Genomic DNA, 21,525 nt, shown 5'->3' on the forward strand with positions numbered 1-21,525 from the left:
ACTCTTCATCCAAGTCACAATGTGTAAAAAGTAAACAATTGGTCTGGCGTATTAAATTGTAATCCTGGTACCTTTGATAACTATTTACACCACTGGGTTGATGAAACGGCTGGTGGACGTTTCGGTGTTGACATGAATATCCATCATATGGTCATATGTATATAAATTTCCTGTTAACAAAACTTTAAATGTTTCGAAAAACTAAGGAGTTTCTCATCCCAGATATATATTACCTAAGCCGTATTTGGCTCGTCTTTTTGGAATTTTGGGTCCTCAATGCTCTTCAACTTTGTACTTGTTTGGCTTTATAACTATATTGATCTGAGCGTATGTAGACGAAACGCATGTCTGGCGTATTAAATTATAATCCTGGTAAGTTTGATGACTATAAACGCGTTTGCAATGACATAGAAAACGACGTTTCAATAATTTATCATTTTTGCTCTTTTCTTCACTCACCTATCAATCGAGCCTATTGGTTTCTAGTGAACAAGTTTATTTCCCACCTATAATCCATCCAAAGAATTGATATAATCAATTGTATTAATTATACCAGTTTATTTATCTAATTTTAAATGCGTTACCTGTGTCTGTACGTCCAAATTAAGACCTACTTTATCTACTATTATTACTGTTAATAGTGTTTCAACTACGAGAGCCATAAATGTGTTGACTCCAAACACAAACCCATACCGTTGTCTGGTGAGGGATTTAGCAATTTGTAACCTGTAAGATAAAATATGAAATATAATAACTTAATTTGTGTACTGTTTCATTATTAAAACTGCTACGATTGACTTGCACGCATAAAGTAGCAACAGCGTAATTGGTTACTCTTGAATCATGGAACACACGTAATAATCCCAGTGATCACCTTTCTTTTTGTTTTTCATATGATATATGGAAGGCATTAAAAGTTTCTTTTTAAGCGGGAGGCACAATTAGAGCAATTATATTGGTCCCTGAAAATGAGTAAAATCAAAGTTGTATTAATGTTATTGATAATCAAACACCTTGATATAATCTGAATAAAGAAAGGCATATTTGATAGTACTTTGACGCCCTAAATATATCGAAATAATTATACACGTTTTAGAACAGCAAACTTACGCGTAGACTTTTAACAATATAGCTGTGAGTCAATATTCTACTTTACACATATAAAAAGCAAAATTTCAAAAATATTGAAATCTAATATTCGGAGAAGAGATGACGGGACTTTGGGTTCGACAATTAGAACTATTCGTCAGATCAACCAACTCGTGATGGCGTTTGACCATTTTTTCGAGTGAATGATTTGAACTTAACCGCTTGTGAGGAGCAACCCTCTATAAATGAATGAACATTTATTTGCAAAAGTATAAATAACATGCAATGGCAATACATAGACAAATAGAAAGGAAATCATGATTGGAAAAGCATGCCCTGGAATGACGTTTCAACGAGAAATTGTGAATTTCTAGATGTCAGTCAAGATATGAGCAGACTTAACATTATCTTTTGTATTCTTTATTTAAAGTTCGATGGGATAGATGCATTGAACATAGTCACCAAACCTATGAATACTTATGAAATGCTATAAACATCTTTTTAAAAACATCATATCTGTACTAAATATCTTATTTGCTCATATCTGATTATATTTGACAAGATTTAATACTGATGCTATTATGGCAGTTTTTTGCAGATACACACTAAATGGAAGACGTGTGAAGCCCAAATATAATAGGCAAGACACGTTTCAAATAAATGTATACTGACGTCTGAAAAAAAGTAATATTTTGTGAACATCTAAAGGTTATTTATTATATGACATATAAATATAATAGATATGATTGTTGAATTTAGGGAACAAAACGGTAGACCTAACCATGCTTATTCCTGTATTTGAAACGTTCTAGCCTTAGTGTCAAATATCTTGAACACCCATTTCATTGATAATAACTTGTTAACTGTAGTAATGAGATTAATATATCTATTTTGATTACCCTTAAATAGAGACTTGAACTCGTCAATGTAGGAAGAAAAAGCAGCAAAAACAGCAGTTCAGAGTTATTATGATGATCACTCTCGCGGGAGTTATACATAAAAATGAGTATTATCTGTTCTTTGGATAATCATAATGAATCTCACGTGAAATATGTATAATGTCATTTGAACGCTTGAGTTCACAAGTTACAAAATCAAAGAGAAAGTTCAGATCTAGAATATGACAAGCACAACTAAAAGTTTTCAGAAATGTTAAAACAACTATTCACCTAATTCTTACAAAATTAATCAGCCGACAGTTAAACAGATATTTAGAATAAGTGGTTAGATATATAACACTTACGTTGCTAATGATATCACTGTATGATATGTAGCTCTAAAGCCGCTGTACACTGCATACGAAACCCATATATTTGTTGATAGCCCCATTACTGTAAGGCCAGCGGCATTCAAAACACATACCATGGCCATTATTGTTTCTGATAGTCCTGGGCGGGACCAATTCACAGGTAAAAATCCAAATACTAATACACCTATGAAACCTGATGAATACGAAATATACAAATATAGCGGCATAAATACAAAATTAAACTCTTCGGCTTGCATGTGCATTATATGCATAAAATGCCACCAAACGGTATAAAGAAGCACGAATGAAATTTCAGGTTTTTATACGCCCGTCAAAATTTTGACGGGACGTATTATGGTATACAAATGTCCGGTGTCCGTCCGTCTGTCCGTCCGTCCGTCTGTCCTGCCGTCGTAAACATGTCGCACCGTAACTTGAGAACGACTTCTCCAAATTTCATGAACTTATTATAGTTGTTCCTTATGATGGTCAAATGATCTGTATACTTTTTGGTGAAAATAAGATTAATACTTTTTGAGTTACGGCACTTTGTAACTAAAACAAGGGAGTGTTTTTTTCGCACCGTATCTCAAAAACGATTCTTGATTATGGCTTAAATATCTGTATACTTTTTGGTGATGATTCAAAGTTTCATTTTTGAGTTATTGAGTATTTTGTAAAAAAGGGGGAAGTTTTTTTTACATGTCGCGCCATATCTCAAAAAAGATTTATGATTATTGCTTAAAACTTTACACATGTCTTTGTTATATTAAGCTAAAGATCTGTATACTTTTTGGTGAAGATTCAAAATTTCATTTTTGAGTTATTGAGTATTTTGTAAAAATGAGGGAGGGTTTTTTTACATGTTGTGCCGTATCTCAAATACAATTTATGATTATTGCTTAAAACTTTACACACTATTTTGTTATATTAATCTTAAGATCTGTATACTTTTTGGTTTGATTCAAAATTCTATTTTAGTGATATTTAGGTTTTTGTAAAAAAACAAAACAGGGTGGGGGGTTTCAAATGTCCCGCCGTGTCTCAAAAAGAATATATGGTTATTGCTTAAAACTTTCTCAGAAATTATTTATGATTATTGCATAAAACTTCCACACAAGACGTCGGGCGTATCATGCGCTCATGGCGCAGCTGTTTATTAAGTATTATTCTATATGTTTAAAATGTATTAGCATATACAGCTATATTCTAATATTCACGATATGATATATACGTGTGATGCTCATCATAGTTACACACCTGAATATTCAAAAATACATATTGAAAGTAAATAATTAACGATATGTGTTTTGTATTTCTTTTTTTTTTAAAGAATATATCAGTAGCATTAAATTTACTAACACGTGTAAAATTTACTACATTAGGGGTGAAAGATTCAAACTCACAAATCGAAAATAAAACTGACAACGCCATGGCTGAAAAAGAAAAAGACTCATATCTTACGCGTTAAAAATCGCTTTGTTTATCCTGGTGCCAAATTCTCTCTTATTAGCTCACCTGACCCGAAGGACCAAGTGAGCTTTCTAATCACTTGGCGTCCGTAGTCCGTCGTCTGTCGTCGTCGTCGTTAACATTTTACATTTTGAACTTCTTCTAGAGAACCACTGAATGGAATGAAACCAAATATGGCATGAATGTTCCTTATGAGATGCTGACCAAGTGTTGTTACTTTGTAGCCGATCCATCATCCAAGATGGCCGCCAGCGGGGAACTTAGTTTAACATAGGACCCTATGGGAAATGCATACAAATGACTTCTTTTAGAGAACCACTGAATGCAATGAAACCAAACATGACATGAACGTTCCGTATGAGGTGCTGACCAAGTGTTGTTACTTTGTAACCGATCCATCATCCAAGATAGCTGCCAGCGGGGAACTTAGTTTAACATAGGACCCTATGAGAAATGCATACAAATGACTTCTTTTAAAGAACCACTGAATGCAATGAAACCAAACATGACATGAATGTTCCTTATGAGGTGCTGACCAAGTGTTGTTACTTTGTAGCCGATTTATCATCCAAGATGGGCGCCAGCGGGGGACTTAGTTTAACATAGGACCCCATATGAAATGCATACAAATGACTTCTTTTAGAGAACCACTGAATGAAATGAAACCAAACATGGCATGAATGTTCCTTATGAGGTGATGACCAAGTGTTGTTACTTTGTAGCCGATCCATCATCCAAGATGGCCGCCACCTGGGGACTTAGTTTAAAATAGGACCCAATGTGAAATGCATACAAATGACTCTTTTAGAGAACCACTGAATTGAATGAAACCAAACATGGCATGAATATACCTTATGAGGTGCTGACCAAGTGTTGTTACTTTGTAGCCGATCCATCATTCAAGATGGTCGACAGCGGGGGACTTAATTTAACATAGGACCCTATGGGAAATGCATACAAATGGTTTCTTCTAGAGAACCACTGAATTGAATGAAACTTAACATGGCATGAATATACCTTATGAGGTGTTGACCAAGTGTTGTTACTTTGTAGCCGATCAATCATCTAAGATGGCCGCCAGCGGGGGACTTAGTTTAACGTAGGACAATATGGGGAATACATAAAAATGACTTCTTTTAGTGAACCATTGAATGGAATGAAACAAAACATAGCATGCATGTTCCTAATGATATGCTGACCAAGTGTTGTTACTTTGTAGCCGATCTATTATCCAAGATGGTCGTCAGTGGGGGGACTTAGTTTAACATAGGACCCCATATAAAATGCATACAAATGACTTCTTTTAGAGAACCACTGAATGAAATGAAACCAAAAATGGCATGAATGTTCCTTATGAGGTGATGACCAAGTGTTGTTACTTTGTAGCCGATCCATCATCCAAGATGGCCGCCAACTGGGGACTTAGTTTAACATAGGACCCAATGAGAAATGCATACAAATGACTCTTTTAGAGAACCACTGAATTGAATGAAACCAAACATGGCATGAATATACCTTATGAGGTGCTGACCAAGTGTTGTTACTTTGTAGCCGATCCATCATTCAAGATGGTCGACAGCGAGGGACTTAATTTAACATAGGACCCTATGGGAAATGCATACAAATAGTTTCTTCTAGAGAACCACTGAATGGAATGAAACTTAACATGGCATGAATATACCTTATGAAGTGTTGACCAAGTGTTGTTACTTTATAGCCGATCAATCATCTTAGATGGCCGCCAGCGGTATACTTAGTTTAACGTAGGACAATATGGGGAATACATACAAATGACTTCTTTTAGTGAACCATTGAATGGAATGAAACAAAACATAGCATGAATGTTCCTAATGATATGCTGACCAAGTGTTGTTACTTTGTAGCCGATTTATCATCCAAGATGGTCGTCAGCGGGGGGACTTAGTTTAACATAGGACACTATGGGAAATACATTCAAATTGGACCACAAAATGGAATGAAATCAAACATAGCATTAATGTTTCTTATAAGATGCTGACCAAGTATTGTTACTTTGTAGCCGATCCATCATCCATGATGTCCACCAGCGGTGGGTTTAGTTTAACATAGGACCCTATGGGAAATGCATACACAAGTCTTCTTTTTAGAGAACCACGGAATGGAATGGAACCCAACATAGCATGAATGTTCCTTATGAGGTGCTGACCAAGTGTTGTTACTTTGTAGCCGATCCATCATCCAAGATGGCCGCCAGTGGTGGGTTTAGTTTAACATAGGACCCTATGGGAAATGCATACAAAAGTCTTCTTTTTAGAGAACCACTGAATGGAATGGAACCCAACATAGCATGAATGTTCCTTATGAGGTGTTGACCAAGTTTTGTAATTTTGTAGCCAAATTTTATCTTATTTTATATGATTTCAAAACCAATGTAGAGTCAGGTGAGCGATACAGGCTCTTGAGAGCCTCTAGTTGGACAATTACTCTCACTTTTTTTGTGACAATTGTTTTCTTGATTATAGCTTGAAATTTTCGCATTAATCATCGATAACTAATATAAGAAGAAACACAAATCAGGTGGTTTGTATTGGTATATTTTAGTATCTAGTAAATGGTTTCGACTATCAAAGCTTTTAAATTAGAATCCTAAAATGACAACATGTGTAAGGCATACAAATACTTGATTGAAACAATTCGCAAACTCACTTATTAGGGTACCAAATGCCTCTACAGCTCCGTTGTAAATGGTTCCATTTTGATCATCTGATGTAATTACTTCCCAAAGGTTCTGAATATAATTCCTGACTTGGCCATGTCCACATGATGCAAATGCCCAAAATACAGACCAAGCTATTACAGACTTATCTGAGTATGCAGTTTTCAGTTCATTCCATAAGAATAAAATTCCGCTCTTAAAAGTTGGTTTTTGAACATTCGGACTTTCATGATTGGCTGAAGATCCAGTTTTGTCGTTGTTTTCGTCGTGCTTTTTAGAGTGAAATATCTCCGAATTGCTTGGTCTTTTTAATGTCAAGGCTAAACAAAATGCCATCGAAACACTTACCATTGATATTATATTTAGTTGTTTATAGTCCATTAAATTAAAAGATACGAGCAACTGTCCAGTCAAATATGCAGAACAACGACCGATGAGAAGTGCAGCTCGTGTAAAGCTTGTTATTATCTTGTACTGTTCATTTGAAACCATTGCAAAGAGATATGCATAGTAAGCTATGTCAGAAGCTGTTATGAGTCCATAGCAGACTTCCATGAATTGAAAAGCCAGAACACCTTGTGCCCACAAAAGAAATGACCATGTTGCAATGTATGTTGCACCTGAAATATATAAAATATTTTTCAAATATCAAAAAACTATTTAGATCTGAGCGTCACTGATGAGTCTTATGTAGACGAAACGCGCGTCTGGCGTATTAAATTCTAAGCATGGTACCTTTAATAACTATTTCATATATTGATGGACTTATTATTGATATTTAAAGAAATGTCTCTTAATACTTTATTTTGTCAAAAACATGGGGTTGCAAACATGTAATATACCAAGAGGTATGACTTCAATCTGACCTTGATCTTTTGATGATGTTTTTTTCAAATACTGACGATATGAATTCGATATTAATTAGAACTGTTGTAGAAATTGTACTGTATGTGTGTGTGTGTGTATTTGTGTGTGTGTGTGAGCATTATCGTGTAAACGTGTTAACAACTTTTAAATCCCAACAAAATTGATTGATTGGTTGATTTATTAATTAATGTTTAATGCATCATTCGCGTTATTGTGCTTTTTCGTGATAGTACGTTTTTATCGGTGGAGTAAGGCGGAATACAAGAAGAAAAAACACTTCCTTTGTAGGGTAAACTGACAATCCAAGTTAACAAAAATTGGAATAGAACGCAGCTGCCACATGCGGTGTTTATACTCACTACCTCATTATTGACAGGCTAGTGACACAGTAGTTCGACAGCTTAGAATACCTTACCAACGAGACCCCTCAATAAAATTACAGTAACCAGGTAATACTCATAAGTGGCACATTTCTTCTTTTATCTGTTATCAATGATTGTATATAAGTATAATACCTTCAATCACTAATATTGGCTGGTAGCGGACATAATCAGTCAGGAGAAATACAGGTACGAGCCATAGCAGGTACGCATAAGTCCATATAGGATATATTTCATTATTGATTTCTTCAATTGTCAGATTTTTCCAAGGTCCGGTTAGATATGCTGACATATAAGCCTCAGATGGTCTGAATTCTTTTAAAAAGCCAAAGAGGCATACCAAAAATGTCAACACCTTCCAATGCATTATTTATCTGTCAAAAACAACAACACTTTATTAATTTATCATTGTTTATAGTAGTACATAACGAACTAATTTCCCCAGAAAATCTTTGAAAATAAGATATGTCAAAATTCATAATCGACGGTCTCTTAACGAAAAGAACTTATTAAAAGTTAACACTCACGATTTGTTTTTCAATGGGACAGACGCGTGCAGGTTTTCTTTTGATCAGATATGAACCTATCTCAGTGAAGTGGATTAACAAATGGTTCATAGAAGATGGTATAACGTACGAAAGTCAGTGCACGATTTGCTGCTGGATCCACATTATTGTTATACTTTAACCACCTATTATGTCTATTTGAGTTGCTCATCAAATTCTGTCAATATAACCGAACTATAAAACTGTTCGACGAGTCAGGGTTTAGCTAGCTGAAAATAAATAGTGTGCGTTGTCCTCGCTATACCAAAAACCATACACTCCGAAAGATAGGTCAGTGTGGGTTATCCGCGCTATACCAAACATCAATCTAGTGTATATTAATATTTTTATTCTATTTTTGAAATTAATAGGTTAGTGTTGGTTGTCCGCGCTATACCGAATACCAAACACTCAGAAAGATAGGTCAGTGTGGGTTGTCCGCGCTATACCAAACATCAATCTAGTGTATATTAATACTTATATTTTACTCTGGATTAAATTTGAATTAAAACCAGGAAAATACTTTGTAATAGAATTAAGCACTGGAACATACGACACCACCAAAGGTGAAATACTAAACATCCTTCAAAGTGAGGTAATAAAAGACCAATTTGTAACTCTACCCGTCCAAAATGGTGTAGAAAATTCAGGACTAACAGTAAACTCGTGTTACAAAGTATTTAACAAAAATCTTAATGAAGAAAAAGGAAATATGCTAACATTTTCTATAAATATGTATCACACAACTTGCAAATCAATGTGAATGGCAGCAGAGTGGATTAATTTATCAACAACATATTTGATAAGCTATGTGAAAAGCTAACAAAAGACCACGGAGAGATCAACATCGTCAACAAAAATATTCAAACATACTTATCTCAGTTGAGAAATTGTTCCTCAGAAATTAAACAAAAATCAATAATACAGGAAAAGAGTAAGAAAGAACAGCTGAATAACCCGAATGAGGAGATGTTATGTTTTGAATAAACCGCCAATACAGAGGTTAAAAAAGGCAGATTAGAAACATGCCTGAGAGGAAAAAGGAACAGGACGAAACTGAACAGACAAATACAGATGGTAATACTAACATCGCAAGCCCAGACAATTTTATCTGTCCGTATTGCAAAAAAATACTAAGAGGAAGGGAATGAATGTGACAGATGTGACTACTGGTACCACTACCATGGTGAAAATCTGTCTAGCAAAGCTGGAGAAAATGAGCTGAAACAGTTAGATTACATCTGCACATTATGTAATGATGATATAATGTATGAAAGAAGAAACATAACAGAGTGCGATCCATCCTCGGAAGATAACAACATAGACATAAGTATTAACACAAGAAGCACACAATATGAGCATGAAGAAACACGACACAATGATCAGATTAGAACACGGATAGAACCTGATCCCATAATCATTAGTATAGACAAAGATTTACCATCCAGGTCTAATAATATACAAAACCAGACGAGAGAAAAGACAGATATGGAAGAAACTGACTTGAAATTGATTTTTACACCTACCATCAATGAAAGAACAAAAGGAACAGCAAAATCAAAACAAAGACCAGTCATGGGTAATGAAACAGGACCAACAATAACCATGGCAGAAAATGTGAAGGAGAAAAGAACAAATGAGAGTCTGGTGAAAAAGAATCAAAAGGGCACTAAAAGCCAAAACGACAAAGAGGAAACTATCATTGCTAAAAAAACAAGGATACTTAACCTAGAGAATGAAATTAGGCACATGAAGTCAGTCCTAGACACAGTTAATAGAAGAGAAGAATCTCAACAAAATGCTCAAGCGCAACCAACAGCGTACAACGGTCAACATTCATGTAGGACCAAATAGTGATACACACAATACATACATGTACCAACAGTTACAAAACCAAATGAAGAAAATGCATCTGGAGAATAGATTGAAAATAATGGAAAACCAAATGATACAGAACATGTGTATACAAACTGCGCTAACCACCCAAATGGCGATACAAAATAAATATAGCATACCACATTATTATGTCTTATACCAAGTAAAATTGAGAATGGAAATGGGGAATGTGTCAAAGAGACAACAACCCGCCCAAATAAAAAACAACAGCAGAGGGTCACCAACAGGTCTTCAATGTAGCGAGAAATTCCCGCACCCGGAGGCGTCCTTCAGCTGGCCCCTAAACAAATATATACTAGTCCAGTGATAATGAACGCCATACTAATTTCCAAATTGTACACAAGAAACTAAAATTAAAATAATACAAGACTAACAAAGGCCAAAGGCTCCTGACTTGGGACAGGCGCAAAAATGCGGCGGGGTTAAACATGTTTGTGAGATCTCAACCCTCCCCCTATACCTCTAACCAATGTAGTAAAGTAAACGCATAACAATACGCACATTAAAATTCAGTTCAAGAGAAATCCGAGTCTGATGTCAGAAGATGTAACCAAAGAAAATAAACAAAATGACAATAATACATAAATAACAACAGACTACTAGCAGTTAACTGACATGCCAGCTCCAGACTTCAACTAAACTGACTGAAAGATTATGATTTCATCATATGAACATCAGGCACAATCCTTCCCGTTAGGGGTTTAGTATCATACCATCATAACATATATGAGAAGAACATAACCCGTGTCATGCCAACAACTGTTTTTAGAATAAATGTGTTTAGTTCCGATGAAAAGACCTTATCAATGACTCAATATTAACGCCAAAATATGCAATCTTTAATGACTTGACAACAGTATCGTAATTATATCCCTTCTTAATAAGTCTATTCAAAGGTTTTGTAAGTTTCTGAGGTGAATACTGACACCTTTGTGCTTTATAAAGAATATTACCATAAAATATTGGATGTGAAATACCTGAACGTATTAAAAGTCTGCATGTTGAGCTATATTCACGAATAATGTCTTTATACCGATGATAAAATTTAGTAAATGTTTTGACTAGTTTGTGATATCGAAAACCCTGGTGTAATAATATTTCAGTAATACATAAATTTCTCTCGTTAAAATCTAAAACATTGTTACATACACGAGCGAATCGTACAAGTTGAGATATATAAACACCGTAAGATGGTGACAAGGGAACGTCACCATCTAAAAACGGATAATTAACGATAGGAAATGAAAAATCATCCCTTTTATCATAAATTTTAGTATTCAGCTTTCCATTAGTGATATAGATATCAAGATCGAGAAAAGGGCAGTGGTCATTGTTAGTATTAGCTTTATTTAAAGTAAGTTCAACAGGATAAATTTCATTAATATACATACTGAAGTCGTCATTATTGAGAGCCAAAATATCATCCAAATATCTAAAAGTATTATTAAATTTGTTTATCAGATGTTGTTTCGATGGGTCTTTACTTATTTTTGTCATAAATTGTAACTCATAACAATACAAACACAGGTCCGCAATAAGTGGTGCACAGTTAGTCCCCATTGGAATTCCGATAATCTGACGATATACGGAATCCCCAAAGCGAACAAAAATGTTATCTAGTAAAAATTCAAGGGCATATATAGTATCAAAGCATGTCAAATTAACATAGTTTTTTTGTTTATTGCTACTAAAAAATGACCTAAAAGAGTTTGAACATATATATTCACATTCTGATTTTTTGAATGCCCATTTAATTAGGTGTGTGAATTTTTTCTTAATGAGAATGTAAGGCAATGTGGTATACAGGGTAGATAAAATCAAAACTTTGAACAGATTCAAAATCACCAATATAAGCATGCAATTTATCAAGTACTTCCAACGAGTTCTTGACACTCCAAAAGTAATTTATTCCACTATTTTCGAAGGCCTTATTTGAACAATTTATTATCAGGTTTTTAATTGTACCAAGTATGCTGGTAAGAAGAATAGACAATTTAGTAGTTGAACAATGGCTTGAAGACGAAATAAATCTATATTTGTAAGGGGTTTTGTGTAGCTTCGGAAGCCAATACATAGTTGGGACTTTCATTGTATTTGGCTCTGCTTGTAAAGCGGTGCCTAAAAGTTTATGTTTGTTACAGATTTCGTTTTCTGAAAATGGAGTCAGTTGGAATGTTGGTGAATTGGTGATTTCCTTTTTCAGAACCTCAATGTAAAATTTACGTCAAACAATAATAATATTATTAGCAGCTTTATCTGCCGGGACAAAAACAAATTCCTTGGCTAGTTCTTTTAGTTTATGTTTGATACGAGAAATAGGTTTATTGTTGAAAGGGTTTATAGTAAAATGTTCTTTAAAATGTTGAATACGTATATCAACTATCTTCATTACTGAATTAAAAAAAGAGTCCAAAGATTTTTTGTCAGCTTTTTCCCGTTTTATCCATTTCATCCAAGGACTACCTGGAAACGGTCACTATATACAACCAAATGTGATGCAAACCTATATGCATGCACCACCTTATGCATTCCATAATACACATATACCAGCACAGCCAGTCCTAAATCCAATGGAGATGCCACCAATTCCAATGCATATGCCACCAATTCCAATACATATGCCACCAAATCTAATGCATATGGCACCAAATCTAATGCAAATGACGCCAACTCCAATGCACAACTTTATGCAAATACCAACGAATCGAATGCACACTTTCAGCCAGGCACAACCAAACTCTATGCATAACATACAAATGCCTCCAGTAACTATAGAGGCATAACAGTAACACCAATAACTGGGAAAACCTTTGAATACTCATTTCTAAACAAAATGATGATAGAGCCAAAACAGACCTCTAATTTGGATGCACCAAAGGTTTTTCGCCAATCATGGCAAGTTTAATTATTTCAGAAGCTAGATATGAGACAAAAAGGGGAATGACAATTTCTATATAAATATTTTGGATGTAAAATCAGCATTTGATGTACTCCAACACACTATACTGATGGATAAAATGCTTAATCAAGAAATCCATCCAATTAACTGGAAAATATTAACAACACTATATGCTGACCTAACTACAAAAGTTAAATGGCTTGATGGTATAAGTAAACCTTTCCAAATTAAACAAGGTGTAAGACAGGGAGGTACACTATCAACTCATCTATACAAAATCTTTGTCCAAGATCTTTTGTTAGAATTGGAACAAAATTCAATAGGATACCAGTTAGGAAATATATATGACGATATAGCCTTTATATCGAATGACAAGCATGAACTACAACTAATGCTAAATGTGCTCCGCAGATATGCAAATGAACACCACTACAGTATACATCCAACAAAAATCCAAATCAAAGATTGTTTCAAAACAAAAAGAGATTACAACTGGACATTAGATGGAAATGATGTAACAATAGCTAAATCAGGTATACACCTTGGATTAACAAGAGCTGAAAACAACGAAAGTCATATAAATGTACAAGAGAGAATAAAATTAGCAAAAAGAACTAAATACGCATTCATGGGATCAGGGTGTCATGGTACAAATGGTCTAGACCCACCAATCTCATATCAAATTTACAAGAATTATGTCATTCTAAGGTTAATTTATGAACTACAAGTGCTACCTCTAACAAGATCTGATATTGAACAGAAAAAAATCTTCGCCAGTTACAATCTCTTCCAGAAAGAACCGCTAATTCTGCAGTGTTACTACTGTTAGGAGCACTACCAATAGAAGCAGAAATACATAAAAGAGCTCTGTCTCTCCTACTTGCACTACTAACATGCAAAAATTAAAAAATACATCAGCTTATGGAAAGACAAATAACAACAAATTTTGATAACAAAAATAGCTTCTTTTCTAGAGTTATGGATATATTAGATATGTATGAACTTCCAACCATTATACAACTGCAAAGCAATGTTCCAAGGAAAAAACAATAGAAAAGAACTATCAAGCTGAAAGAAGACAAATTTTGGAATAGAATCTGAAAGAAAATCTAGCTTAAAATTCATGGATACGGAAAACTTTGAGATCAACAAACATCACAGAGTTTGGAAAATAAAGCATTTGCCTCGTTTTGAACTTGGAAAAGCAATACTCAAGACTAGGATGGTAACTGGAACATACATGCTTCAGGCAGACCAACATAAATTCACCCCATATACAGTAGATCCAACTTGCCAATTATGTAAAACTGACAATGAAGACATAACTCATTTCCTGACAACCTGTCCCATACTCAGTACTACGAGAGAAAAAGATTTCCTTGTTATAAGAAAAGAGATCACAAATAAAATCACACCAGCAAAATGGAACTGCACCTTCATGAACAAAACTGCAATAGTACAATTGCTAATAGACTGTTGAAAATATAAGGAGTTGATTGATAACTGTGAAAAATTCATGGAAAATATTGAAAACCAAACTAGAAACATGTTATTTCAAATGCACATAGAGAGACTTAAAATTTTAGACAACAAACAAAACACACATTGTGCATATTGTTATATAAAGATACATATATCGTAAGGTGGAGGAATTGACAACCAAACGAGAATACTGATTATCATAAGTAACATATGTATACCTACACAGAGTCTGTCATTTACTAATTGTAAGAAGCTTAAATAATTAATGTTCACTCCTATCCTTAACTGGCTAATACATATATGATATGGTCCTTATCATTTATATAACCTTTTTAAATTTTTTTATACATTGATCATGAAGTACATATAACATTCTACTGCGAAAATCTGCCTTTTTTTAATTTTATTAAATTTTTCCATCTTAACTTATTATTTTATGTCCAGTTTTTAGTTAAAGTATTACTTCACGTTGGTCTTAACTTTAATATAAAACAATACACAACTTAGAATATATATAAAAAATAATATAAAATAACATTATAAATTTTAATTAAGATATTGATGTTACTAAGGTACTAGTTTGTGCCCTATAGCTTAACATAATTAAATTGTTGACGTAAGTTGACCATCTCAACCACTGTCCAAAGTTTGTGACTTGTTTGTTAATCTTTTACTTTCAAACAAAGGTTAAGTAATATTTGTTCTATCAGAAAATTAGTTTGACTAACGTGAAGTAATACTTGAACTAAAAAATGGACATGAAAGTTTGGCCTTTAAAGTATATATCAGTTAAACAATAATTTATTATAAAATATTTTTCACATTAAAATTTATATGTTCTAATTAATGAACTATATGAAATTAAATAAAGTGCATTTTTCTATTACAATAGTGCTCCTAATTAAAGGAGGCTCATACAAGGAAGAAGAAGAAGACGTGTTGTCACAAGTAATTAACAAGAACAGACTTCAAAATATGTTAATGTGCCTTCTCATAAAGTGCTATTTAAAGGGGAATATACATAGTTTAATAAATAATCTTATTCGTTCCGAAATTACATCCAACCAGCTCGCAGTAAACAGGGGCAGACGGATGGGGTATTGCATGTATTCATATCAATAAATTGTATACAAATATGTATATAGTAAATATATGTAAATAGTCGCAAATGTGAAAATAGACGAGACACAGTTAAAATGCTTTTTGGCACAAATGTAAAACGCTTTCAATAGAGTGGTATTTCCGGTTATTAATAATTCGATATTGTTTCAATGGTATGTCGTAGTTTTTCCTTTTATATTTGATGCGTTTCCCTCGTTTTTTTTCCTCAATAGATTTATGAATTTCGAAAGGTGGTATACTACTGTTGCAAACTCTACGGGTAGCTCGAAAGAGCGCATATTATTAACATCAATTCTAATTTCTCTTAAAAAGGTTATTTTTCACGTGGGCTAATTCCTATTAACGGTATTTATGACTATGGGATAGCTGATCTTTTCTTCAAACTAATGAGTTAGTTAAGGATCGTATCAAAGCCATCGATTAATATCTTTCTTCCGAAGGTATCATTTGATCACATAGAAATGGTAGACCACGCACAAGTAAAGGCAATTAAGAAGGTCGAGTTAACAACAAGTTTCAGCCTCCTTATCAAATTATTTTCAAGATTAAGAAACATAATATTAAAGAGAGGAACCCCTGATGCAGACAATTTCTAGACGGAGAAAATGATTTATAAGTACGCAAAAACAACTGAAGACCTGACTTAGCCGAGGAATGCCATTATATATAAAACTAGACAGCTCAGTATTGAGCATCGTCTTAGAGACACGTGGACAGTAAAGGACAATAAAACGCAAGTCCATGTTATTAACACAATGCCAGCGTTCCTACATTTTGTATCGATATACTGCTGTCCTGGTTCCATGGACTTCGTTCATAAGCTAGACTACAACAAAAAACAAAACAGACGCGAGTAGACACCACCACAACTCATAAAATATGCGGAAGCATCATCAAATACATCAGATGAAAACACGAGTGTCCGAATGTCTTGATTAAACTTTGAATGAAACTTCATTTATTAACTACATTTGTTGTACATATTTCTACATGTACATGATATATTCAGACTATTTAACTGACAGTCTAATTGACACCATTCATGTATATCATAACAGACTTGTTGTTCTTTCTTCACAATTTGTAAAAAAAAAACCAACTGTACACTTATTAAACATAGTGATGTCAAATAGTCTGAACTGACGTTTTGCTTTTTTTGTTTGTTTTGTTTATTTTTAGACAACAAAAAGAAAGACACATTGTGCATATAGTTATATAAAGATACATATATCGTAAAGTGGAGGAATTGACAACCAAATGAGAATAATGATTATCATAAGTAACATTATGTATACCTACACAGAGTCTGTCATTTACTAATTGTAAGAAGCTTAAATAATTAATGATTACTTTAACAATTCTTGTGCATATATCGGATTTGTAAATTATCGTCAGTCCTGTTAATTACAAGTGCATACTTACCTTGATCGCTGATATGTCATGAGACAATTTAAACGTATGGAAGTTACAACACAAACTCTCATAGTAAAGTTAATTACTCATGCGTGAAAATGATAAAAGTATAACGATTGTTTTTACATGATGTTAAAATGATTGGTTAAAAAAGTTTCATGGTTAATTTAATTTCCTATAACATAGAAACATAATCAGCTTAAGGAGATATCATATTAAATTGGTAAATTTTATCGCAGACAAGCGAAATTTAAACAACACGTACAGCGAATTGCATTGCTTAAAACGTGTATGCTTACTATATATTGTTAATTGTATCGACAGATCTTGTCAAATTCAAACAATCGATTAGGCAATCACAACTAAATCGAGGTGCTTTGACACTGTTGGTAGTAACATTTGTTTTGAATTTATACGTTGATAAAGTGTTATCATTCATCAATTATTGCTATACATGTGTTTATTTGTAACACTCCCAAACGTGTCCTGTCCCCCAAACGTGTCCGATTCCCCCAAACGTGTCTATTCTCCCTAAACGTGTCCGTAATATCCAATATTCCCCAAACGTGTCTGATTTTATAACCCCCAAACGTGTCCGATAATTGTTATTCGCCAAAACGTGTCCACTATTTAACGCCAGGACGTCTCGCGTCTTTTAGCGCTAATACATGAATAAAATCAATAACGTTTACGGCAATTCTATAATGGAGGACACAGTTGATGAAGTGATCATTTATTAGTATTAGTTTGTTCAATGCCGGTTGTTATTGCACATTTAATCTGTAACATATAAATCGACTTTTGACTGAAATTGCTAATAGCCCAGTTGCAAGTATTAGGCTCGTTTAGAGCGCACAAACATGTACAAACAATTCTAGTTCAGTTGGATTAAGCGTTTACCATAGGATAACACCAAATTAAATTCAAATATAATATATTCAGGTTAAACTATGCCTATACATATTGTTTAAAGATGTCAATCTTATTTACAAAGCTTGTATTAACAATTACACAAACACAGCAAGCAAGCCAAACAAAGTTTACTTTGCAAGCATTAGGAAATCAGCTGTAATCCGCGAATACTGCACGGTAGGATTTTAAAAGAATTGACTTCCTTTTTTTCAACAGTTCTGATATTTTAAAAGATATTCAAATCATAAACTGGTTATCAGGTATTTTTATAAATTTTAGATTTCCAGCATCACTACTAAAGTGAAGACATACAAACAAGAGTCATACATCGTAAGTCCAGTGCCAAATATTTCATGCATTATTTGAACGATATCATATTAACAATAAATACTATACATACGTTTTATTATAATACCGGGGATTTAGGATTGGGCCTAAATTTGTTTACGATTATTCGGGATAAACCTTAGTTAAACTTAAAAATCTAAAGAGCCAGTAAAGACCGATTTTTTTTAAAACTTCACTAAGAAACTATTTGATTCTCTCAAAAAATGGAAAAAAAGCTCTAAAAATTATAAACGCAATCAAGAGACATTACGTCCAGTGGCAAATATTTCATGCATGGACAGGACGACAACATATTTTGGATAAGTTATATAATGAGATGCGGAAGAATATTTGCCAGAACTCTTGGATTGTACCTCAATTATTCCGGGAATTTGGGATTAGGCCTAAATGAATTGTGTACAGTTATAAGAATTTACACTTTACGGTTTTTAGGAATCTACACTAATCGTAACTCGGAATTAAATTATATTTTTTTGGAGCGGAAAAGGACAGTTTTATTTCTACGGAATATCAGTGTAACAATCTTTTAGTTCCCTTTATATTATAGGACAAGTTTGGGGGATTGGGCACGTTTGGGTGTTTATTAAAAAATGGACACGTTTAGGCGTTTAAATAATACAAATGACACGCTTTGACGGCCTTTTCACAACTAGACATGTTTTGCAGTTCAGTGACGTCGATGTGGACACGTTTGGCAGTATCGGACACGTTTGGGGGGAAGGATACGTTTCTGAGTGTTACATATTCATTCCTCCAGTGTTACATATTCATTCCTCCAAACTACCTGTTCAATGCATGCACATTTGCATCCTTTTTCTTTTGTTTCATACTTTTTTCATGTTTTTATATTTTTTACTTACATTTTTCACAAAACAGATGAAATGTTATGGTTTATTTCACTTTACATACGGCCGCTCTCAGTTTGGCCAATTCAGCTAGATATAACATAATTCATGGGCCAATACTCCCCAGGCAAAACATCAAACAAAGGCTAACTTAAATTGATTTTATCTGTATCAACTTATATCTCGTTTGTTAAAGTGTATAGCAGGCATTGGTGTTATCAATATAAATCTTCACTCTGTCGCATCAATTAGGCGTATTCATTTAACCTTCAGAGATCAAACATGAAGACTCAAATGTACAGGTAACACCAATTGTAAATGTAAATCTTAGACTATTTATTAATTCATTTTTCTTTTTTTTATTTATGAATTTTGCTAATCTTAGTAGCAATAGAGATAAATTCAGGTCATATTGACGATTTCGATTCTTCTGAAGGTTTAACTTAGCAACTGACATTTTGGATTTTGGTGTTTTTTTAATCAAAATAAGTCTCAATTCTTCACTTATCCTAGCCCTTAAAATAGATCTGATACTAGCTGAATACTCTGAATTCGACATGTTAGCGTGAAGATAAACATAGTTGAACAATAATCATACAGACGAATCAATTAAAATCGTAAATTACCAGCATCCCTTGCGTCGTTACAGAGGTTCACACAAGGATTGAGAGTGTGTAATTGTTTATATAAGAAATGATATTATCGTAAAGTGGTTTTACTAAAACTTCATATGTAATAAGAAAGACGTCTAAACTGTATGGATTTGTATTGATGACTGAAGTACAAGGTAACGTCATAAGTACACGACGTTGGATATACAATAATGCCGTGTTACGTTAACGTTCTCTTCTGTGCGTTATTTCCAACAGATATACATAATCAACGTCGAACTGACATTGAAAGCACAAATTTGGCAGCAGTATTGTTAGAAAATTTAAATATAAAACGGCTTTACTCGGAACTTTTTATATACCGGATCAGATTTCTAGGGGAAAATTGAATATTCTCTTGATATGGCGTCCAATGATAATGATAGTAGTTACATAATGACCACAGACGAGTTAAACGATAAACAAATAGCACCTGTCATTTTAAAACAAGGACGAAAGATACTAGAGGGACAGTCAAGCACATAAAAAGAAATTAACCGAGAAACCGACAAATGATAGTACACAAGACACAACCTAGAAAACTAAAGACTAACCAACACGAACCCCACGAAAATCTGGGGGTGATCTCCGGTTCTCCGGAAGGGTAAGCAAATCCTGCTCCAAATGTGGCACCTGTCGTGTTGCTCACGTTAATACAAACCCGTAAAACGTCTAATTCGGTAGGTCACATTCGCGAAAAGGGAAGGGGATTGTAGTGACGACACAAGGAACATATCTGATATCATCTGTGAAACGGTTATTCCATAACGGTAATAAGTTGCATCTTTGGTAAGCCAAGTTTGTCTTACTCAAATGATAGATGAACCTCCTAATTTTACGGAATCGTCGTCATCATTGCCTGATGTTTTTTAAAACAAACGATGCGCACATAATAACATACTTATATGATAAATGAGGTTATGACAGATATCGTGACATCTTATAAAAAAATATGGGATTCCGTAATAAGCTTAGATAACGTTGAACAATTTACAACGGAATAAGCTGATAAATACCTTCTAAATAAAATAATAACTGTTGGTAAAATGAACCTCCATGGCTAACAAATGAAGATTTTAATATGCTCTTTTCAAATATATAATAAAAAGGAGGGGTCACCGTGCTATTTTTCAAGCTATGAGTCGTTGAAAATTACCTAAATTTGGTTAGATTGTTCATGGGAAAACACATTTGTGTGCATAAAAAAAAATCTATGAGATAGAATTTTGAAAAAAAATTGTGAAAAGATAGGTTTTGTAATATGTTTTAAGAAAATAAAAAGAAAAAATGGTGTCACCGAACTTGTTTTCTTGCTACAAGTAAAAAGAAAAAAATTCCCTATCTGTCCAGTATAAATTTTATACTAAAAGAGTTATCTTCCCTTAAATGGCTCGTTTGAAAAAAATGATTCTAAAAGCAAGAAAAGTTATATTTGTTTAAATATTTTGGATTATACAATAAATTGCCAAGTTTTCTTTATATTATTAAACAGTCTAACCATTAAATTGCAAATCTGTCTTCAAATTTGCAGATTTAGGCAAATAACTAGACCGATTTTTTTACTGTGATTGTTCAATCCAAGATGGCGGTATACCATGAATCTACCTTAATCGATTTTTTCCTTCCCAGTCAAATATTTATGTTTCAAGTGCTATGTAAC

At 33.7% G+C, this 21,525-nt stretch overlaps 1 protein-coding gene across 1 annotated transcript; it reads right to left on the reverse strand.

Moving 5' to 3' along the window:
- Positions 1 to 557: 557 nt before the first annotated feature.
- Positions 558 to 7,096, reverse strand: LOC139483037 (thiamine transporter 2-like). The gene is made up of 3 exons (XM_071267065.1): positions 6,497 to 7,096; positions 2,333 to 2,531; positions 558 to 726 (listed from the first exon to the last, which is right to left on the reverse strand). Exons 1-3 carry the CDS (start codon positions 7,059 to 7,061, stop codon positions 558 to 560), a joined length of 933 nt encoding a protein of 310 aa, XP_071123166.1. The 5' UTR covers positions 7,062 to 7,096.
- Between the last annotated feature and the right edge of the window lie 14,429 nt (positions 7,097 to 21,525).

The sequence above is a fragment of the Mytilus edulis genome, chromosome 7 (assembly GCF_963676685.1).
Source record: "Mytilus edulis chromosome 7, xbMytEdul2.2, whole genome shotgun sequence".
NCBI classification, from domain to species: domain Eukaryota; kingdom Metazoa; phylum Mollusca; class Bivalvia; order Mytilida; family Mytilidae; genus Mytilus; species Mytilus edulis.

Coding starts and splice junctions, on each gene's coding strand:
- LOC139483037 (XM_071267065.1), bottom strand. CDS start 7,061: ATGGAAGTCTGCTATGGACTCATAACAGCTTCTGACATAGCTTACTAT. Junction 2,532..6,496: donor GGCATTTGGTACCCTAATAA/GTGAGTTTGCGA, acceptor CGTATTCATCAG/GTTTCATAGGTGTATTAGTA. Junction 727..2,332: donor ACAGTGATATCATTAGCAAC/GTAAGTGTTATA, acceptor TTTATCTTACAG/GTTACAAATTGCTAAATCCC.